This window comes from Vigna unguiculata, chromosome 5 (assembly GCF_004118075.2).
Source record: "Vigna unguiculata cultivar IT97K-499-35 chromosome 5, ASM411807v1, whole genome shotgun sequence".
NCBI lineage: Eukaryota > Viridiplantae > Streptophyta > Magnoliopsida > Fabales > Fabaceae > Vigna > Vigna unguiculata.
Genome location: NC_040283.1, coordinates 28959107 through 28983128, shown reverse-complemented (window position 1 = coordinate 28983128; position 24022 = coordinate 28959107). Strand labels below are relative to the sequence as shown.

At 34.2% G+C, this 24022-nt stretch overlaps 2 protein-coding genes across 3 annotated transcripts; one reads left to right on the top strand and one right to left on the bottom strand.

The window, feature by feature from the left end:
- Window positions 1–300: 300 nt before the first annotated feature.
- On the bottom strand, window positions 301–5209 carry LOC114185244 (UDP-glycosyltransferase TURAN). The gene is given in 18 exon segments (XM_028072862.1): window positions 301–797; window positions 952–1027; window positions 1123–1133; window positions 1135–1176; window positions 1842–1903; window positions 1979–2089; window positions 2167–2333; window positions 2641–2707; window positions 2710–2754; window positions 2835–2898; window positions 2967–3031; window positions 3135–3224; window positions 3333–3480; window positions 3837–3977; window positions 4071–4126; window positions 4239–4272; window positions 4967–5079; window positions 5184–5209. Coding segments are annotated over 12 exon segments (858 nt in total). The 5' UTR covers window positions 3136–3224; window positions 3333–3480; window positions 3837–3977; window positions 4071–4126; window positions 4239–4272; window positions 4967–5079; window positions 5184–5209; the 3' UTR covers window positions 301–650.
- Window positions 5210–5373: 164 nt separating this feature from the next.
- LOC114185245 (DNA polymerase zeta processivity subunit) lies at window positions 5374–9470 on the top strand. 2 transcript variants are annotated; one of them, XM_028072864.1, is made up of 5 exons: window positions 5374–5472; window positions 5556–5636; window positions 5791–5903; window positions 6310–6499; window positions 9044–9470. In XM_028072864.1, exons 1-5 carry the CDS (start codon window positions 5442–5444, stop codon window positions 9241–9243), a joined length of 615 nt encoding a protein of 204 aa, XP_027928665.1. In that variant the 5' UTR covers window positions 5374–5441; the 3' UTR covers window positions 9244–9470. The 2 variants fall into 2 exon arrangements, with proteins under 2 accessions (XP_027928665.1, XP_027928666.1); XM_028072865.1 differs by lacking the exon at window positions 5556–5636 and having other exon boundaries at window positions 5381–5472.
- Window positions 9471–24022: the final 14552 nt, after the last annotated feature.

The following is a 24022-nucleotide window of genomic DNA, read 5'->3' as shown; positions in this document are numbered from 1 at the left end:
TAAATCATGATGCCAATTTTTACATAGAACACCTATTTGAAACTTCATAGACAGAAAGTCAACAGACATATGTTGGAAACCCTGCTGCATAGCTATTCTGTACAAGGTGATTCCGACTTGGGCATTGCCAAAAAACTCCACGAAATCTGCATGCAACAGGTAGATGCAAATCGCACTACGCAACTCTCCTTGTATTAGGCCAGCAGCTTATCCATTTGGCTGTTAGAGAAGTTAAAGATGTCTTCTAAGAATCAACCGTGTCAAAATCTTGACAAAACCTGCAAATTCATACGCACATATTTTAAAAGTTCTCAAGAGTAAGACCAATTGATAAACCGCATGTATCAAGACAAGTAGAAAAATATTGTTTGTATCTTTCCCCAAATTGATTACAGATGGTGGTATACATGGTGGTATGCATGGGATCTAGGTCTAAAAATTCGGAGATAATCTGCTATTTGAAAAAGTTAACTAAACAATTACAGATTTCAAATCCCTAAAATAATGAAACAAATATCTACAGGTAGATGTGCATAGAAAACGGAGTCTGAAGATTCTGTCTATTCCAATAAAACCGTAATTGATCACTAAGACCCAAATAGTAAACTACAACGAGAATGGATGACTTGATAATGACAATGTGCCGTAGCCTAGTAGAATGAACTTGCCTCAGTTATCAGTGGTTTTGCATGTTCTTCCCATTCAGTAGTCCACCTAGCTGAAGAACCAGTTTCCAATGCACCATATTTGAGGACCTTCAATGGATCACAGTCATCAGGAAATCCCTTGAAGAGAAGCTGTGTAGATTCAGGACACCAAATTAGTACGATCAAGACTAGACATTTAGATTGTATACATTATAAGACAAAAGTTTTTAACCGACAACAATCTAAACTGTGTAATCCACATTCAGATAAGAAAGTTGAAGCTTGTAATCATTAACAGACATACCAGAAGTTCATCAGCTAGCTCTGATGAAGAAGAGAAGAGAAGGCCATTTTTGTCAACTCTAACCAGTTCTTTAATGCTTCAAGAAGGTAACAGCTTTGACTCAAATGAAAAGAACAATTTTTTGGACTTCAGAAGAAGTCACAGACAATTTTCAAGGAAGTATTAGCTTACCAAGAGTACGAAAACCGCACAAACTGGCAGTCCACAGCCAAACATATCCACAACCTGGTACAGTTAAAAAAAAAAAATCTAAAAATAAACAAAATATTAATAAGATTCAATAGTTGTTTTTATAAACCTTACAAAATGCGACATACTCGACGTAAAACTGACATCCTCTTAAAAAGCCTATGGTTTAGGTATGAAAATATCCAATTTCCAATACAGAGTTCTAGACATTAAATTAAGAGGAAGAGCTAGTATTTAATATCACACATAAAGAAACATTAGAGATTCAAAGAAGGATCCATATTGAACCTATCTCGTGGTACATAATTAACTGAAAATGGCAAACTCAAAAACCTCAAGAAATATAGGCAGTTATAGCCCACTCAGTCAAAATGAATTAAATTAGCCAGAACATGTATAGAAGAACTAACACATAACATCATCTTTTTATATGACACAGAACTAATATTAGACTGGAGAGATGGATATATATATTCAATGAAGCACATAATTTAATACGAATGCTGATGTAATTCAAGAATTTCAATAATTTTATAGGAAAACCCATTTAATCAACATAACATTGATCAAAGTTTTCATGCCCTAGATGCTTATGAGTGCAATGTCTTAAATGATTCAAAACAGCAGATTATTACAGGGAGGATTTCAGTATAACCATGAAAAGACATTTGCTTTGTACACCGACATATAATAACGGATACCTTCATTGGAAGGTCTAATCCTGATGATGAAGTATGAAGACAAACACCTAGATCAGCTGATCCTGAAATGACCAAAAATGTTAAATGAAGAATTTCACCACTGTACACGATCACTTCTAAAACAAGGAACACAATACCTAGTAGTAATGGATAATCATCAGCTGAAAGCCACATAGTACGAAATGCCACACGTTTAAGTTTTAATCTCTTTATTTTTGCTTCATACTTTTCTTTTTCCGGACCTTTGCCTTTATCAACGAAGATCCCACATCAGAAAATTCCATATGATTTCCAGTACTTCAGAATGAAAAAACAATATTTATACCAGTTATGATGAATAGCAATCTGGGATATGAACATTGTTTTCCATCAGATATTTCTTTCCACACGACCTCCTCATCTACTGAATCATCTTCACCCAATATGGCAGCAACGCGTCTATCATACATTACAGCAGCTTCCAAGAGAATACCAAAATCTTCATCAGGTGTCCTGAAAGTTGCACAAGTCTAAGAAATAAAGCACTCAAGTTTGGCTAGTACAAGTCAAGATTATCCTAGTCAATGGAGGTTTTCCATGGCTTTATATTTTTATATTTTGCTTCATTTTTCTCACTGAAGGTCCCCATCTAACAAACTTTATAAGATGCAGGAAAAAGAAAGTGCTATTTAAACGGATAAAATGTTGTCTTGTACCCAGGTTTTCACTAAAGAAAAACAAAAACTGCTGAGAATCAGAACATGAATACAAGCTGTGTTCATGTTAGAAAAGGAGGCAAATCATACTATGATAAACTTACCAGCTCGTACTGCTTACAACAAGTGCTGGTCGATTAGGCTTCAAATATATGCTTAATCCAACCTCATTGTAAACAGGCTCTCGTTTTGGCAACGGCTAGCTATCAAGGAAGTTCCTGTAAGAAGCAAGCATATAAACAAAAAATGTGCTAACGACTAAGATTGATATATGTCTAGATTATAAAAGCAATCTTACCATTACTAACACAATCTCTGACACCGAGAGGCTGAAATAGGTCCTCATTTAATCTGCAAAATAACTGTAGATTGTCTATATTATATATGAAATCTCTAAGGATGCTTGATAAATAATAATAACCAGAGTTACCTTATGCCTCCTCCAACGAAGCTGCATGAAAGATGTCCGGAGGCTGATCATACAAAACTGTAGCACTATAAAATTAAGAATTAAGATATATACATCAGATTTCTCCGCAGATTACAGCAGCAGTTTTATGTTAAACAATATATTTCAACTTTGAGTCGACTCTCTTACTTTATTCCCCAGTTTTGAGCCAATTCATGCTGCATTGCTTTTGTTACACAAAGAGAAGCATCTGCCATTTTTCCATAATGCTTTTCAAACCTAATTGGAGCCAAGAAAAAAATCACATTAGCATCAACCTTGAAAAAGCAAAGCCATATCACCAATAAAAATTTCTCACGTAAAATTAAGAAGACGCTACAGTAGTACCATTTATATAAGGAGACAAAATGACTATTTCTTCCAATGACAGTGCAAGTAGAGTATACCCAAAATTATGCCAATCTATAACAAAAGATGATTTTCTCAACCAGCTAGCCCATTTTACGGCCACAAGGGTTGGAACTGAAGGAGGATTCTGCACAAACAAAGGAGTGAGATAAGTGATGCAAAAAGATACAAGATCAAACTTGCTTCCATTTCTGGTCATTTTGCTTTGTTTATCAATGAATCATTACACATTTAATAAAATATCCTTCAAAGTGTTGAGTCCCAACATCATATATGAAAGAAGCGTAGTGAAGTTTGGCACATCAGAATTTCTCTAGTAGTCCAAACTGACCTATAAGGATGCTTCTAAAACAAGGCTAAGATCCAAGACAACAATCAACTTTTAAGGTATAAGTTTTCCAATATTATGTCTAACTTAGTAAGAACAAGGAGTATTGAATCTGTCAAGGAAGCCAAAATATGAAGAAAACTTAAAAGGCTAACCTGGACAATAAAAACATCAGGAGATGGTATTTTTACACAAAGGAACCAGAGAAGCATGAGAAATTGAACTATCGGCTTCAACAAAAGCATTATGGGCTGAAGTATCTTTGGTAAGCGTTGACTGGCTGTAAACCACTGCTTCTGAAAATTTGATAAAGTTCCACTCTAGATCAAATTAAGTAAAATACGAGGATAACTTTCCCAGAAAAGATTAGATCTAGGCAACATTGATACCATTATGTGAAAATGAATAGATGGGTTGGCAAGAAGTGCAGTATGGGGCTCTGAACCTGTTACAAAGTTATTAAACAATAAAATGTACTCATTATGCTCAGAAATTTAGCATATAATTAAATCAATCTCTAATGATTCATTATAAAAGCTTGAAATTAGAAACGATACCTCCATATGCAACTATGTCAACCTCCAGGGAAGCCTGCAATGCCATATAGAAAAGGCAGTGAATCAACTAACAACTAAAATAATAAGTGTTTGAAAAGTTTAAACATTTTAAGTAACTTATGAATCATGACTAAATAGTGTGAATATATACCTAATCCTCATTCCTATATATGAAAGAAAGGTCATTAACAATATCGGTACTACATGACTAAACCAATGAGCTTTCAGATAACAAATAACGACTTAACCACTATGGTTAAATGAATCCCCAAGAGTAAAGATTACACCATCCTTAACCAAACATTAAGTTACAGAGAAAAAAGTGAAATTATGAGCATCATCTGGGTCTCAGAACATCTAATAGCAGAAGCTACCAGGTAAGGAGCTCTCAATTGATTACACAAACTTAAAACACATGATATGAAAAAGTCTGCACTGAATTTAAGAATCATGTTGCAGAAACCGTCAGAATTTTGGTACCTATGATCCAACTCCCTAAACATTATAAATCAACACCATTCTTTTCTCCAATCCAAACTTGAAATCAGAAGAATTATCAAAAGGCACTACTAACATGATCCAGGTTCTGGCAAACTTACAACTAACTAAAAATACTTCCATGAATTCGGCAGCAGAATAAAAAAAAAAAAACTGAAAAAAATAGATAATCAAATCAAATTAAACTAAATTAAATTACTACAGGAAATTGGATAAATGAAAAAAAAAACCTGATTGGCGAGTGAAAGAGCGTGATACTGCATTCGAGGGCTCCGTCCAATGTCGCCCAAAACCACCACGCATGCTCTCCCTCTTCCTCCTCCCTTCTTTTCGTTGCTTTTCCCTTTTGGAACCCAATATCAAAATCCATTGAAATGATTAAGCCAAAATCCAAATCCAAAGGCTATCTCTCTCGCAAAATGTGGTGAGAGCAAATCAAAATCTCACCTGCCATTTCCAGTGTCAATGGAAAATCAAAATTTCGTCGTTGGGGGTAGTGACTCAGTCAAGAAGAATTTTAGAGTGTAGATGAAGGAAGACGAATATTCGGTTCATAAAACCGATCCACTAAGCGTTGGTAAGATCCGAATCAAAGTCGGGTCGAATTAATGGTAAATTTGTAATTTTCAATAACTTTCATGGTCTAATAGGAAAAGGGTTAGTTTGTTTCCTTCAGTTGGAGTGTGTTGGGGAACTGATTTGAAGATGGAACGAAGGCAGAATCAAACTCCAGAAGGTTTGAAATTAACCAATAAAGTTTTAATTTTGCATCAATTTAAATAGGTCTGGGGTTACCATTGTTCTGTGGGAAATTTGCAGGCCAAATAGCTAGGGTTTTGGTTGAATTTTTAGAAGTGGCTATTACCGCTGTTGTTTTTCTCAAAGGGGTTTATCCTTCTGGTTAGTTGGTTATTCATACGCTCTTTCCCTTTGGTTTGTGGCAAGAAGAAAAAAAATATTGATTGTAAAATTCATTCTGAATTTTTGTTGTAGTTATTGGCAACTAAATTAATTGGAATTACTTTTCATTATTTGAGTTTTGGGTGTGCAAAAGGTGCTTTCCAACGGAGAAGGTATAGGAATGTGGTGATTCAAAGGGCTCGCCATCCTCAGCTTAGATATTACATACATGCTACTGTTACTGGGCTTCTACCCTTTGTACAAAAGGTTGGTCTTGTTTGGTAATTTCAATTGTTTTCTTGTTTATGCACTCAACCTTATATTCTATAAGTAGTTGTTTGCTGGCATTGGATTTCAATGATCAAATATGGTTGCTAGCTGTGTCATGTCAACGTATAACCATGTAATATGTGATGATGTTGTGTTGTGTGTACTAGTCACAACATACTCCTTTGGTAGTTATTGTTTTCAACAGGTATCATTAAATAATTACTAGTGATTTCTCCGAGACATACGTGTGTTGTAGACTAATTCTTTTTCGGAAGATTTAAATAAGTTAATGCTTCACTTGAGGTCTACTGTCCCATACAAACACGCGCTATCCTGTTACATCCAAGCTTGCTTGTAACTGCTTTGTTTCGGCATGCTGATTGCCTTACCTTACATTTAATAGGGAATGGTGGAGAGAGTAGCTGTTATTTTCTTCAATGCTGACAACATTCCATTGGAGAAATTTGTATTCAAGCTTGCAATGAACCAAGCTTATGGTTCAGAGGTGGAAGAGGTTGATCTTGAGATCTCTCTCAGGTCATTTCTGATAAAACTGTCAAACTCAGACTCTCTTTCTAAAGTGCTGCCTCCCGGTAAATGCGAGTGTAATTATGTTTGCTGCAAAGAGTTCTGCGACCCTTTTGACTTCTCCTTGATTTCCCTTTGGCTTAATGCCACATTTGGTCTCTCTACTATGATATGAATAACATGATTTTGTCTACCAGTAACTTCTGTAACTATCAAATCCCTTAAAACCTAATTAAGAAATGCAGGTTCTTCATCAGTCTAACTCTAATCCAATTAATAACGAGGAAGATGTTGGCTATGGTGTTTGAAGGATGCTCTCAAGTGAGGTTAGGAAACCACAAGGTGAACTCTAGCCTAGTTTGATTCACAAAAGGAGAGGTGTCTGGAGTAATCTTAAAAAAGTTTCTTTACTATATTCATGAATGACTTTTACACGGTCCTAAGCTCTCTATTTATAGGAGATAAAGAGAGTTAGGTGGTCTAGAAAAATGGAGGGGAAAAGGATATAGAATGTGGTAATTGGAGCCAAAAAGAGAGCACGAGGAAGTGTGACTTTCCAACTAAGCAAGTCACATGAGCATGCATCAAGGCGCTCCAAGGTGGAGTTTGGTGTCCAAGCTTACGCAAGAAGGATCTATATCCTTTGATGGAGCGCTCCACAAGGCCTACAAAGGTAGGGCCAACTCCTTTTTGGTCCAAAACATTTCCAAGGCCCAATTCATGGCCTAAAGAAAACCCTATTCTATTGGGCCCATAATAGAAAATCCAAAATTAAATCCTAATCTAGTATTTACAAATAAAGAGTCCTAGCTTAGGTCTTCACATCCTCCTTGGCCATGTGAACTTCATCTTGGGCCTTGCATGCTCAAAGGAGGTCCATTTTTCTTGTATCCTCCTAGCCGTGGCTTTAGTGGTTGGTCCTTAGCTAGAGGTCTCTCATCATGTTATGAGGTTTTTCAGTTTCTTGTATCATCATGAACTTGAAGATATCCATTCTTCCATATTTTGACTCTTGACCTTGTCATAGGTCCTTGAATTGCCATGATTCCCTTCCAGGTTCTTCTTTCAGTTCTTCATGTATGGATTCTGAAGATAAAGATAGTCCTCTATCATATTCTCTTCAACTTATCATAATGGAAACCATAAACATGCTTTACATCAACCACAAACAGCCAAACAATGAAAAGCAGGCAAAACAGGGCATGTGGCGCTCAGTGTTAATGCTCAACGCCATTTGCCTAGTAAATACTGGTGCTCAACACCATCATGCCACCAATTAGTGCCTTGGAACCAAAATGCTCCCAATTAGTGCCTTGGAACCAAAATGCTCCCAGACATGCAGTGGTAACTAATGCTCAACACCACCTAGCAAACACTCAACACCAATAAGCTTGCAAAATGTGGCGCTCAGCGATAGAACCTGTCACTCAACGCCATATCAAATATCAGCAAATGCAATTTATGGTTTTTGGGCAATCTAGACCTTTTTCATAACTCAAGTTGGTATTCCTCTTTTAGGTATTTGTCTAAAAAAATTTTAAATCATAGGAGTTGGTACCAATTTGATTAATGACTCAGGTCTACATTTCCCCAATTACCACAAAATAGACAACCAAACATACATAATTTATTAAGAAATTCATACACTAAAATCATCTATACTACAATAATCATCGCCAATCTCAATCAACAATACATATGCAAAATATCAATCTTTATCAAACTCACACACACAACCATAACTAGCTTCTCTTACCTAACCAAGCAATTCACAAGACCACCCAAACAACTCTATGAACTGCAAACCACACAGGATGCTCTATCTACACATAAAAACATCAAAAGAATGATCAAGGCCCATTGTTATGATCATTGATTAGTAGAGACTCATACTGATGATTAAAAAAACACATGCAAGTGGACGAAAACTCACTTGCAACAGAAACAAAAATAAACCAAAAAAAGGGTTAAAACTCAACTTACACTGACGGAGAAATTGATTGGTTCAAATTGAAGAGCTCGCTGCAAGGATCGCTTCTACGGTCTCAGATCTTCAATTAAGTGAACAGAGAACTAGAACTCCTAGATAGAAGTCAGAGAACTTTAAAAAAGTAGTTTCTAGAGAGATGGTATTTTAAAATAATGAAACTCGTTCATAACAAAACTATTTATACTAAAACCTTTTAATATTAAAGTAATCGAGTCTTACTATTTTTAAACCGCTATCACTTCTAAAATGCCAATTTTTAGTTGCAAGAGATTATTGATAGCCAAAATTGGACATTAATGATAAAACAGGGATCAGAAATGCAATTCAGCCTTTTATTTTTTCACTTAATAATGATGTGCTCTTTTTCTTGTAAAATAAAGAATTCCTGTATGAACAAGTTCCACGTGTGTGTGCATATTCACCAAATCATCTCCTCATTGTGCAATATCTTATCATCAATTTTAGATATTCACATACTAGAGATTGCTAGTTTTGAATCAAGTGGGTGTGGTTTGTGATTTCTTTGATACATTTGTAAAGCTAATGCTGAAAATTTTCTTTGGTGTGTGTAAACTGAAACAAATAGGTTTAAACTTTTTCTTTCGTTTCCTCTAAACAGATTGCAGGTGGGAGATTACTGCTTATTTTCGATCCCTACCGGAGACTGGTACAAGCAAAGAAGCAGAGTTGTGGATCCCAACTGACACAAAACAGTGGCAGCAGCCTCCACTTATAACCCCTATCAAATCAATGAGTAGTGAACCTCTGTGTTTGCAATTGTACTTGGAGCATCCAAGTTTATCAGAATCATTGCTTTGAGAATATAAACATTTGTGGTAAGAAAGTAGGAACAAATTTTCATAGAAAAGTTTGAACTCTCATTATCTCTGTTTCTTTTAAAGAAAATTCATTATATAATCATCACACTTTTGCTGAAAATTGCTTCCAGTGTTATGCAATGACCAATTAATGGTTGTGTTGCAGCTTGAAGGGTTGGTTTCATGTAGTATAATTTAAGCCTAAATCCACTTTTTATCCCCATAATTTAGCGTTTGTGTAATTTTGGTCTGTATAAAATTTTAATTGATAATTTGGTTGTTCAATTTTTCCAAATTAAGCAATTTAGATCTATCATTGACATATTATGAAATCTTTTTAGCAGAAAATGTTAACATATCTGTCATGATAAATATTGAAGTTTTTGTTAAATTATGTATTGAGGTTTGGTGTTAAATGTGTCGAGGTTTGTTGTTAAAGTTTACTATTAATATCTTGAGTGAATATTACTTGACATTATTCTAACTTACAGATGATATATATATTAGAGTAAATCAAATTTACTCCATGTAAAATCTTACTGGAACAAAAGAGTACATTACGAAACTACGAGGAATAAAAAATGAATTTAAAGTTATAATTTAACTAGTCCCAAGTTCATTTCTAAAGTTATAATTTATAACATTTGAATGCTATGTATTTTCGGTTTGAAAGCGTGGTTGTTGCTCAGAATGTAGATAAATTTTTGCAGCTAAAAGGCGTGTGATTGATCGCGTTTTTCCTTTAAAAGTGATCTTATAGAACAATTTTCAAAAACTAGTTTTTGGGGATTCATGTTAGAGTACGAGGAAGAATATGAGCAGTAGAAACTAAAAGTTAAATCCTCCGCTCTCAATCTCTTTCAGTTTCGTTTTCTTTTCCATTTTTGTAAAATTGAAATCTGATTCATGTTTCGTTTGGTGCAACGAGAACGAGAAGAATGGATTCATCAACCTCGTCGTCCACTATCTTAGGTGAATCAATCTTCAAATGGAACATGTTTTGTATTCATGCTTGTTTGTTGCTAATCTCAGTGGATCTTACTTTTGCATGTGTTGTAATGGCAAACCAGAACATGAACAGCTAAAATGGCCGTGCCTTAAGACACTTTGGCGTCAACTCCTGACACCAACAAATAATCGTGTTTTGTCGTTTGCTTTCGTTGATTTGATGTTGTAAATTGAGTTCAATATTATTAAGTGAAAAAAATGGGTGTAAATTAGATGGTGTTTGATGGAAAAGAAAAGTTGCGATAGTCACTTAAGCACAAGACAGAATTTGGACAACACTAAAACGACATAGAAAAAAGATATGGGAACCGTAATTCCCTTTATTAAAAACATCATTTTTGTATATTAAATATTAAAAAAACAAAGATAAACGCATCAATGATGACAATGCAAAGTGATCATCACAATCATTTTATTAATAACAAGACCGAACGACATATACCTATACAAAATTATAAAAAAAAAAGTACTTATATGAAATAACTTTAAAAATTAACTTATACACAAGTTAGCTTTAATTTAAGAAGTCTTCTATTATTTTTTTCTTATTTTCCTTTCCAAAAAGTACATAGGGAGAAGTTCTTCCGAACAATATTAGAGATGTTAGTTTTTCTATTTTCAAATTGAGAAAGAGATACTTCTTAAAAACAGTGATAACAAAATTATTTTATCAAAGAAGTCTTCCTTGTTGTTTATTTTTAAAAGCAGAACAGTTTACTAAGAAACACACATACCCTATATCTTCCTAAGCAGTTTTAATGATGCATTATATTAATTGGATACATTTAGTGCAATTTATTTTCTTGGGTGCTGGGTCTACTGGAAAAAAGTTGGAGCCTAAATGCATAACATAAAAAAACATGGCAAGAAAAAAAAAAATATTCATAGTACATTTTCTTGTAATCATGTGAACCCTTCGTATTATTTGATTCTCTGAATACAGAATGTGGCCCATGATTCAGTTATTGAGGCCATTTTGGCAAGAGCATGGAACCTTTAAAACAGTTCCCTAAACAAAACAAGAGTTTCAAGTTGCACCTTTATGCTATGATTTAAAATGAATGGATACTACTGTTTAGGCACATTGTGAAGGTCCTTTTTGATCCAACACAAAGGAGCATTATCTCTTTACACAATGCAATGGTTATTTTTCGTGGCTAGTGGATGCAAACAATGTATTCAAACTTAGGAATATTAAAAGAACTATTTAGAAGCACCAGTGGTCTGGATTGAACTCTTCCCAAATGGAAAATTGCTTACTTTTTATAGTGTGATTTATGGAAGGTGGGGAAGATAGAGAGAATTATATATAGTAATGTATTATATTGATGGACAATGTGAAAGCATCATTATTAAAACTTGTCTGTGTTTATTTATTGGTCCAATTGGTGTGGGCTGAAAAATGCTGGAGAGCTTTCTCACTTTGGACTTCATTGTCACATCTTTTCCTCCAATTGGTGTTAGCTACCTCAGCTACTTTTTCTTGCTTGTTGGCTGACATTATTGCACCATTTTCTCTCACTTTTTAGGGTTTTTTCTTGGTCTGTTGACTTCCTCAACCATAACCATCTTTTGATCATAGTAGTCTTCTTTACTTCTCACACCAATTGATTTCAAGTGGGTGGATCCATGACCTTCACCAACCCTAGTCTTTACCATAATAAAAAGATTGGTATAAACTCGAGCTCTTTCACATTTTATAAAAGATATCAAACAAAATAGTATTAGTATCATATAATGACATCCTAATTAAATTAACACTTCATTCTCAATAATATAGTTATGCTGTTTATTTATTTATATATATATATATATGATTCGTTTACAACCTCTACATCCCGTGGTCTAGAATATTTGATTTCTCTAACCCCCTCCACAGATCGACATCCTAGGATACCTAATTCCTCTATACCATCCACAGATCAAGAACCTTGGATGTTTGATTCCTCTATCCCCTACATTCCTAGACAACCAATGCTCTCTCATTCTTCTATACCCCGAAAGGCAAACATGCTACACTTTTAGATGATTCTCCACACTCTGGAGTGTCACTTGTTACTCTTTTTCAGTCTTCCACTATAGTTGGTCAGATTATTCAGTCTACCCCAACTCAAATAGTTCCCATCCCAGGTCCTACAGTCCAGACCCCACTCCTCCCCTCCAGACTCCAATTGATGTCCCAATGGACCACTCCTCATCTGTTGAACCACCTTTGGACCATGATTACCTATTGAGGAGGTGCAACGTGATGAACATCGCAAGGTCGTTATTACACTCGTTAGTAAATGGTAAGTTTTCTATGTTATTTAATTTCTTTCTAATTGATGTACTTAATACTAAAAAATGTCTTTGTTTTTTTTTTTTTTGTAGATGGACGCCTAACCACCATGTCAATGAGGCAATTGGTGAGGCAAAAAGGACACAATTCAGGGGCCATACCATCATTATGAGGAGGTCCCTGAAGATGTTCAACTTAAATGGTGGACATATTTTAAGGTAATTAAAATATTTTTTTATTAATTATGATATTATATAGCACTTATAACTTTATATTTTTTTATTTTTGTAGTGCCAAATTACTTAGGCACTTGAGTATGAGTGGCATATTCAAAAGGTGTACGAGAAAAAGTCAGAAAATGTCTTTGTGATATCCTCACCAAAGTTAGGACCAAAATGAAGAAACCTAGTTGGATGGGTGAAAATGCTTGGACTTAGGTGCATGACCATTGGAAAAGTAAAGAGTCCAAATACATATCCTCTCAGAATAAAAGAAACATAGCTTCAGTTAGAGATGGAGCACTACACTCTACAACACACACATCTCTCCTTGAGATTGCATTCAGACTCGTAAGTTTTCTTTAACATGTATACCAAATTTTCTTACATTATTGAACATTCTATAAGGCTGATGATATAATCTTACTAATTGCATAACTTTTATTAGGAGTGAAAACATGGTCTTCCTATGAATCCAAAAGAGTTGTTTCTTGTTACTTATAAGAAGAAGGACAATGCTTTGCTAGATACACATGCACGTGAAATATATATAGGTTATCGACAATTAGTTTAGTTTAGTCTTTTTTTTCTGTACAATTCTAACACTTTTGATGAAGGCTTGATCCTTAACAAGGATGACGGTACATGGCACATGCTAGAAGAAAGGGAGTTCCTCGAGCCCTTGTTTTGCTTTATTTTCCTTAGTTTGAATTCCATGAAGTTGGCTTGGTTGACTATTTTAAGTTGACTTGTTGACCTTGACCTTAGGTTGACTTGTTGACTCAAAGATTAGCATAACCTAAAATAACATGCTAATTCAAATTTAACTTGTTTTGTAGGTTCATTAAGAGGTGGGACAAGGAAGGACAGGTGGCGCATTTAGATGGCTTTTAGAGAGCACATATGGAGGAAAAAGAAGGAGCAAAGCTTTCTAGAAACATCTAGAAAGAATGACCACATGCCTATGCCTTGGCCACTAGGAAGTCTAGAATATCTAGAAGGAGCATCCACCTTGCCTTGTGATGAAGGATTGACCCCAACCAAGGATGGAGGCACATGCTTAAGAAGACTAAGCATGTTTAGAAGGGAAGTTCACTAATCCTTCATCCCTTTCATTTGTGTTTGTTATTTTTGATTCCCTAAGTTGACTTAGTTGAATCAACTTTAGTTGACTTGTTGATCTTTGACTAGGTTTGACTTGTTGATTATAGTTGACTTGACTTAAGCCAACATGCTAATCTATGTTATTTGCTTTGTAGGTTAATTAGGAGTAAGAAAGAATGCTAGGTGGCGCATGGTGATTGGGGAGCATAAATGATTTGGAGGAGAGAGTAAAGCAAAGGCATAAAGCATAAAGTAAAAGGCATAAAACAAGTGTACCTATGTACCTTTGGTCTCCTTTGTTTTTAGCACACTTTGGCCACTTTTTGGAGACATATGAGACACATTCTTTGTCTCCTTTTGTGTAGAACGAAATTAGCCTTGCACACACCATAGTTGGCTCTTTTGTCTCTCATTTTTGTAACCTTATTTGACCTGGTTTCTAGAAGCTAGGGTTAGGTTTTTGTAGAGACATCCTTAGGTATCTTTTATTTGCATAGAGGACCCTAAACTCTTCTATATAAGGGGTGCTCCTAGACATGTAAAAGGGTTGAACATTTTGAAGTAAAAACACTCTCGTGTCTCAACCATTTGTGAGAGTTTCCTCCCTTGGGAGGGAATACTTTTAAGCCTTATCTTGCATAGCAAGTGGCGACACACATCCACTTATTTTCAAGGTTACCATGGCTTCTAGCCTATCCTTGTAGTGGTGTGCTTCTCACATTTCTTACCATTTCTTTCCTTTCCATTTTATGTTTTCTTCTTCCTTTAATTATTCTTGGTTTTCTATGGTTTATGTGCTTTCCATTTCCTTTTCATTTTGAATCAATCCATCATCTTTTTCTCTTGAGCTTTGTGAAAGGAACCTTTACATCTAGATAGCATGTTATCTTAATGTCCAGTGGGAATTTCACTTAGCTTTCTTAATCAACTCACACCATATTCAATAATCTTAGAAAGGAACAAGATAATCCTTCATCATCTTGGCCAAGAAAGCTTCTAGAATGTGTCCATGTGCTTCTTTGTTGACCTACTTTCTAGACTCTAGGTTTGTTATTTGCATTGTAATCCTTTTTAGCTTATTTGTTTTTACTAAGAGGCCCTTAGACACTTCTATTTAAGGGGACCTCTAACACTTATACAAGGGTTGAACATTTTGAAGAAATTAAACACCTTGTGTATCAACCATTGTGCGATTTTTCCTCCCTAGGGAATGAATGCTTTTAGCCTTATCTTGAATCCTGATTCAAGTGGCGGCACCATCTCTTATCTTTAGAAGGAGTCCATGGCTTTGCCTCTCCTCTAAAGTGGCGTGCTTCTCACACCTTTCCATTTCTCTTCTTACTGTTTTATTGCTTTCTTCTTCCTTTATTTTGTTTCAATTTTCAAACTATTGTTGGTCTTGAATTTTAGTTCTTATGCACATCCCATTTTATTTTATGTTGAATCAATCCATCATCTTATTCTCTTGAGCTTTGGGAAAGGAACCTTCACATCTAGATAACATGTTATCTTAATGTCTAGTGGGGATTTCACTTAGCTTTCTTAATCCACTCACACCATATTCAATAATCTTAAAAAGGATAAAGATAATCCTACATCACTTTTCAAATATTATGAATGAATAAAAGATATATCATCGCATGTGCGGGACATGAAGATAGATAGTTCTGCAGGAACCACTACAACAACAAAGATTCAATGCTGGAAATATGTTGTTGGAGGGAAAAGTAGATTTAGTTTTTCATTTTTCAGGTTCCATTACTAGGTTCTATAGGCTAGTATAGGCTAAGTAGTAAAATTTAGAATGTAATGCCAATGTGATTGTAATGAGAATGTCACTGGACTTGTCTTATTTTGATCTTAGACTTATGAATTTTGTGTGACTTTTGTAATTTGATCTAATTAAAGTCACATTGTACTTAATTTTATGTTTGCAATTTTAGTTCTAGATGAGTGAAATGATATCTCGGATTACTAGATGGCTTGAAATGTGTCTGGGTGCAGGTTTTGGGATGTGTCTGGACCTATGATGCCCAGACACGGATACAGACACGACACGGACACAAATACGGAGATACGACAAAATTGAAAAAGTATAAGACACAGACACGATAATATATATATATATATATATATATATATATATATATATATATATATATATATAAATCTAATAATTATATTTCATAATAAAAAAACATTTAAAATATCATAATGTTTGAGTCTTATATATGTTAATCTTCATAAAAAAAATACAACTTCTAATTCTAGTTCATCGAGAGATAGGCTAGCAATATCAATAATTCCATTGTCATCCAATGAAAAATCATCCCCAACAATATCCCATAGGCTAGTTTCCTTTTCCTTGTATTTGAGGAGTTTCTTGAAAGAAGATGAAGATTATTGTGGACAAATACTAAATCTTCTGCCCTTTGGGTGTCATCTTATTTCTTTTTAAATAATTTATAAAAGAGTAGGTGCTCCAATTTCTTTCACAGCAAGAAGAAGAACATGGTTGTCCAAGTAGCTTAAGAGCTATATTTTGAAGTATTGGTGCATGAGATCCATGAATAATCCACCATGACTTTGCATCCATTTCTTCCTCTATCCCTTAAAGAGTCCTCATCTGCAAAATCTCCCAAATTTTACCTGAAAGTTGCAAACTCTAGATTCACTTCTCTCCTCACATCAACGTCATCAAAGTACCTCTTAAAACATTTTTTCTTTCTTGAGTAAGTTCCAAAACTTTATGTGGGGCACTTTTTTGTGAGTCTTCACTTAACCATTCAGGACTATAATAATTCACTTAACATAATATTATAAATTCTAATAAAATATAGGCATAAAGTAATTTAACTACATAATTAACTTGGATTTAAAGAATAAGCAAAACAATGAAGAGATGTGCTACTTTTAGTCCAACGATCAATCAATATAGAATTTACTACCTCAAAAAAGTATGAATGTTCAACTTTTGTCTTCCTTTCATGTTGGTATATGATCTTTCTAGCATTTTCAATCATTGAGTCCCACATTTCATATTCTAAGTGAAGAGTAGCCATATCTGTATCTGTTTTTTGAGAACATCATAAATAGGAGCAGTAAAAATAAGTATGTAGTCAACCTTCATCCACCAATTATCATTCAATAAAGTTTCTTTCACAAATTGTGCACTGTTCACATTGTCCTCTTTATAAGAAGACCAGTCATCACTAATAACCATCTCTTGGAGTCCTTTCTTCAAATGTTGAAACCTTTTGAGCATGATAATGGTTGAAGCAAATCTCGTTGAAGCAACAAACAACAACTTCAATGAGTTGAAGGTATTGAACATTGACAATCTCATAGAGTGCCCCACAATAAAGTTTTTAATAAATGTAGCATCATCAGCAATTTGTGTGATCCAAGAACATTCTTTATAAGTATCAATATTTTTTCACAATTTTTTGCTGCACAAATATTTTTCAATGCAAGATTCAATGTATGCACTACACAAGGAGTCCAGTAGATTGAAGGAAATTCTGTTTCTATAAGCATACCTACTGCCTTACATACAACTGCATTATCAGTTATAATTTGTACCACATTTTTTTATCCAACCACCATAATTATATCTCTCATGTGTTTACCAATAAAATCTTTTTCCTTTATCTCACCAGATCCATCTATTGACCTCAAAAACATTGGACCACTCTCATTGACAACCATAAAATTTATAAGTAGTCTTCTTTGAGGATCATTCCACCTATCACTAACAATTGTCACACCTTTATCATTCCATGAATCTCTTATGGGTTGCAGAAGATTTTCTACATGACTTCTTTCTTTTGAACGTAAAGGACCTCTTAATTTATTATATGTTGGTGGTATATATCCACAGAGATTAGAAGTATTGGCAGCATAAGAAAATGCACTCCTGTAGTGGGGATTTTTTGCTAGATGAAATGGTAGTCTTGAAGAATAAAACATCCTTGCAATTTCATAATCAAGAGTATCTCTAGCTTTGATATTGAAAGAAGCTTCTAAAGGATCTTTGTGTTTTGGATTAACACTGCTATTTGTCTGCTTTCCTTCATTAGATACAGATGGTAGAGAGGCCTTTTTCTTCTTTGAATTTTCTATTTTCAATGCTGCTTCATTGTCTAATCCTCTAAACTCAATAAGTATTGATGTAGTCACGTTTGGACAAATTCTAACTCCTGCTCCCATCATTTTTAGCAAATGAGATCTTACTCAAGTGTAAGATCCATTCAATGATAAATTACACAAACTGCATTTAATCATATTCTTTCCACCACCGGGAGTTTTTCTTAACTTTGTAACATATCTTCATAAAGGTTTTGTTTCATCTTCATTTTTGATGGCTTAACTAGGTATACTCTCATCTTAATTTTCTATAATAAAATAAATTTTCTATTAAATTAATTTATTTAGATATAAAAAATAATAATATCACAAATTAAAAAGAAATTATATAATTCAAATGCGACAAATATTAATTATAACAATAAAAAACTAATATTTTAATTTAAATGGGACAAATATTAAAAAAATATAATTCAAATAAAACATTAAATTTAAATATAAAAAAAAATTATTCACTCTATGTAGTTTTATTTTGGTTTTGCTTTAAAACTTTTTTTTTCATTTGAATTTATATCTTAACATTATATAAAGGTATTTTAAATAAAAAAACATAGCAATAAAAACTTGAAAACATAAACAATGTTATTTTTCTTCTAGTTAATTTATTTTGATAAAATTTCAAAAATAAATATATTGTTCCATTGTACGATTATACAATTAAATTACATAATTTTAAATTCCAATATAATAAATAAATTATAAAACAATAAAACATTATTTATTAAATACTAACAACGTTAACAAAAAAATTATTCACATATGCAAATATACTTTGTATGAGAAAAACTACAATAAATTATTTTTACACAAAAAAAATTATGAAGGATATTTATTTAAATTATAAAAAAGAAAGTTTATAAAGTTATCTTTTCATAATTTTTTCTCCACTTTTCTAGACCTTCTTTCTCCTTCCCTTGGTTATGCAACTACAAAGTAACAACTTTCCTTCGTTCTACAACTACAAAGCAACAACTTTTCTTTGTTCTGCAATTGCTAACATGTTTCCCAATTGTATTTCCTCTCAACTCAAGAGCTCCCAATCTCGATTCTTTATTCTATTTTTGTTACTTGTGATTGTAGCATCTTATATTACTCTAATTTATAGAACAATTTGTTCTTATTGATTTTATTTTTGTTCATCATCTTGATTTTATTTTATTTAATAGAAGGTATGGAAGATTATTTTTTATCCTTTTATTTCATTTTCTATTTTAAATCTTTTGGGTTTATTTTAATAGAATGTATGGAAGATTATTTTTTATCTTTTTATTTCCTTTTTTATTTAAATTTTTTTGAGTTTATTTTAATAGAATGTATGGAAGATTATTTTTTATCCTTTTATTTCCTTTTTATTTTAAATTTTTTAGGTTTTCCTTTATTCTCTGAAAAATACCAATCGAAAACTTCAATCATGAGAATCTAATGCGTATCTGAGAAAGAGAAATACCAAAACGTGAACAGACGCCAAAATTTTTGCTCTAAAATCCTGGATATGCGATAAATTCTCCAAATTACGTATCAGTTTCACGCGTCCAAGTAGATGGAGGTGTCCTCCCGCACGTGTCGCAGAGCTGGGCCACGTCTGATCCATGGGAAAGCTCTCGACACCGCGTCGTGCAAGTGTCCATCGTGCCTCCGTGTCCGTGTCCATTTTGGGAGTAAGAAGCGTGCTCCAAAAACCGTGTCAGAGTATCACAGGTCTGGACACAAATATTTCATGTCCAAATTTTTAAACATTTACGTCGACCAAGCCGACGCCAATGATTAACTTTGAATAATTTGTGTCGGCTAAGCCCATGTTACACCCACTCAAATGCGTTAAATTCTCCCTGTATGCATTGTTTAGACCAACGAAAGTTGTTTTAAATATTTTATTTATTTCAATCGTGATTGGGCTTAGCCCACACATAAAAAATGATTATTATATTTTGGGAGAATTATGTTTTTTGTCCCTCAACTACTGATAATTTTTGGTTTTAGTCCCCACCTAACGTTTGCACTATTTTAGTCCCTCACATTTTGTATTGCATGGAATTAGTCCTCAATTTTAAACTTTGTTAGTTGCAATTGACACCTGTCAAACGGGAGGCCACGTTAGGATCCCGTTTTCAGTGGTTTAAATATTGCACGTGGTTATTTTATTGGGTAACATTTTAAAATAGGGATTTGGGTAATTTGTGAAACCTTAAATTGGAGTGGTGCGACGGAGACATTGGTGAGGATCTTTGGTAGAGCGCGGAGACGTTGTGGAGTGATGAAGAGAGGGAGCAAAGGATTTTAGTGTTCGCAAAGGAATAATGGTTCGAGAATGTCTCAAAGCTGTGCATCGTCCTCAGATATGTCCTCAAAAGTGTGTGGGTGTGGGAAAAAATTGTTGCTCATAAAGGCAACGACTGTGAAAAACAATGGGAGATTATTTTGGAGATGTAGAAATTGGGCTATAAGTAACAAATTTTCACTATTGATTGGTCGAGCTTGATTTCGTTTCAGCTGATAATGGTTTTGTAATTTTTGTAGTCGAATTCTCATAGTAATTTCTTTGAATGGGTGTCACAACCGGAATCGTGACGGAAAGACAAACCAAAAAAGAAAATGAGTTTAAAAAGAGATTGGAGTCGCCACCATAGTTATTTTTGGAAAACTATGGAAAACCATAAAAATAAAGCAAGTCTGCAAAAAAAAAACCAGATTTTTGGATCCAGGAGTCGGTTACGCGTAGGGAAGGTGTTAGCACCCTACAGTGTCCGCCCGAAAGCGGTACCTTTAATTAAAAATGCCAAGTTGATGTGGTTTTCAAAATATTAATTTTTCCCAAAAATAATGACACAAATAATACTAAAAAGAAGCAAAAATATTTTTTTAATTTTTGGGCCCGACAAGGATTGACCTTGGTCCTACGTATTCTCATTAAAAATGAGAAATTAGGGTTACGTAGTTCTTTAAAAGATATTTGAAAAAACAATTGAGAAAAAGATTTGATTTTTTAAAGGTGAACCTGACAAGGACTGGCCATGCTCCTACGTATCTCACGGTGGAGAATCAAGGATCACGTAGTTCTTAAAAAAAATATTAGTTGGAAAATGTTGATATTTTGTATTTTTAAAATTTTATATTTTTTTTTGTATTTTTGAATTACCTGAAAATGTGTCACACGACGTGAACGGTCGGACAAACACTAAAAAAGAAAGAAAATATTTTTGATATTTTGAAAATGAGTGTCACGCGGTGCGAGCAACCGGACAGACACAATAAAGTTAAAGAGAATTTTTAGATTTTCCTATTTTTGCAATTTTGATAATTTTCAAATATATTTGTATTTTAAAATAAATAAATAAAAAGAATAATAAAAAAGATAAATAAATAAAGGATGAAATTATTTAAGAAGGATAAAAGTGAAATACAAAAATATGGTGGTGCATGAATAACATGGGAGGTGCATGAAGTTAATCAGGTGTGTACAGTAAAAATGGGAGTGCGACAAATAAAATATAAAACAAGCCCAAAAGTGCCAATAAAACATGAAGATGGAGTGGGATCAGTAAACATGTAGGTGTAGGAAGTAGCCAGGAAAGAGCAATGGTGTTTGCAAATAATAAAGCCCAAAACAAAAATACAAAACAAAGGGAATGAAAATAGCATGCAGGGGTGCACAAACGAAATGGCATAAAAAAAAACAGAGGGGGTGCAAAGATTAAAAGTGGGGGTGCGCGGAGCAAAAGTATGAAACAAGTGTGGCAGGGGTGCAAGGTTAGTAAATATCAAAGGGTACTCGTAGATAAAATTAAAACAGGGGTACGAGATAAAGGAAAAAAGGGGTGCACAGAGTAAATAACATGGCCATAACCAATTTCTACTTAAACTAAACCTAAATAAAATTAAAGCTCTTCTTTACCAATGGCAGCCGTCTCTTCTCGTTTCCCAGCAACCACCATGACTCCAGCGGCTAAGACATGCGCTCCCCTTTGGCCACCACCAACGACACTAGCATCCACCGGAGGCCTGACCAGTGACGCTGTCGCCAATCGTTCTTCCTCACGCGAAACACCCTTACATCGTCAACAACGTTACCCCATTTCTCCGACATGTTCGAGACAGCGCGACTTGCCACTACCATGAACGCCGTTGCTGCCGCAACCAAAGTGCGTCGACGCGGCACCTGCCAGCACCATCGTTAATGCCGCCGCTACCGCGACCAGTACGCGTCACTGGTAGTGCCAACTTCCCCTTCCCTACGTGAGGGTTTCTTCCCGATCTAGGCTTCACGCTGCTAGCACGTTGCGGTTGTTTCCGCGTTGTACCACCTCGTCGTCGCCATTTGTGTCCAGACGTGCCAGTGGCAATGCCGCCGTGATTATCTCTTCTCCCTTTCTCTGTTTCAGATTCACATTTGGGTGGATATGATTGGGGAAGATGAAACGTGAATGTTTGGGGGTTGTTTGGGTATCTATTCTTTGATTTTATGCAAGTGAGAGATGAAGGTGATAACTTGAAGATGAAATTCACTCTATCAATCACGGCTTCGCTTCCCTCTAGTTGTAAAATCTCTCTCACTGTGTTCTTTTTGAATGCCTAATTCTCTGATTCTGTGGGTGGAGAACTAAGGAAGTTTCTTTTTTTTTTGTTGGTGTCCCCCCTGAATCTTAGTTTTTTTTCTTTTATTATGTCAATCCCTCTTTTTGTTACGTTCTCTTTGTCTCTACACCTTCCAATCTCGAAATTTGGGATAAGGTTGAGAGCAGATGTTGCTTCCTGCTCCTTCAGCCATCATGACCATGTTACAGGTCATTCCCAATACAAAACCATGATAGCATAACAGGCATGAGTCTGATAACAGAGAGACCTTACGTTACCTCTACCTTTCTTTCCCTTTTTCCTTTTCTTTTTTTTTTCTTTTTGTTGTTGTTTTTTGTTTTGTTGTTTTTTTTCCTTTTTTTTATTAAACTAGAATGAGAGACATAAAACAAAAAAAGGAGCTACAATAATAGAAAGGAAAATAATGTAATAATAAGCCCAAATAAATAAATAAATAAATAAAACAAAAATTAAATTAAAAATAAAATAAATAATAATAATAATAAATAAAATAAACATAAATATTTATTTTTTCTCAAACTAAAACATATTTTTTACCTTTTTCTTTTATTTTATTAATTATTTATTTATTATTATTCTCAATTGAACTTTAATTAATTTTTTTTTGTTTATTATTTTTATCATTGTTACCCGGACGAAATTGGGTGTTGACAATGGGTTAATGAAGATGAATACAAATTCGAATGTAATGAATCTCAATTTGAAGATAGCGGTGGAAAAGGAGATGAACAAGCTGAAGTGTTGCTAGAAAAGGACAAAGTTATATTATAGTTGATAAAGAAAAGTGAGAAGTTGAAGAGGAAATTGGAAGGAGAGAAAAATTGGTAGATTCCTGCAATGTTTATTTGTTTTTGTCGTGGGCGATTACATTTGTATTGGTCTTTATGTTGTTGTTCAAGTTGAATTGTAATTAGTCATGTACTCAGTAGTATTTAGGACTTAGGTATTAGTTATGTGTGAAACTTGAAGGGTTAATTAAGTGTTATGTGTTCCCGTTATGTTTTAGCTAAGTTTTGATGGGCAAGTCTTGTGTGCTCCTGAGATGTTTGAATGAATGAAATCAGAACTCTTGTTACTGGTGTTATTTTTTTTGTATCATTATTGGCCTTTTTTTCCAACAATGTATCATATCATATACTAATTTTATAGATTGTATCATTCTTGTTCGTATAAATTGTTTCTAATACTGGAATGAATATTTGGTATAAATTGATTAGATATCATACTAGAATCTTTAGTATTACTGGAATGAAACAATAGTATTACTAGAATGAAACAATAGTTAATCAAAAAAGTTGTCCACTATCACTATGCCCCACTGCAACAAAAAGGTGGTCCACCATTAAAAGCAACAAAACAACTTTGTTTCCTCCATCAATTTCACGTGGGCTGGGCAGAAGTTCCAATGCTTGCTTGAGACCCTAAGACCTATG

Coding starts and splice junctions, on each gene's coding strand:
- LOC114185245 (XM_028072864.1), top strand. CDS start 5,442: ATGGAACGAAGGCAGAATCAAACTCCAGAAG. Junction 5,637..5,790: donor CAAAGGGGTTTATCCTTCTG/GTTAGTTGGTTA, acceptor GGTGTGCAAAAG/GTGCTTTCCAACGGAGAAGG. Junction 6,500..9,043: donor TTCTAAAGTGCTGCCTCCCG/GTAAATGCGAGT, acceptor TCCTCTAAACAG/ATTGCAGGTGGGAGATTACT.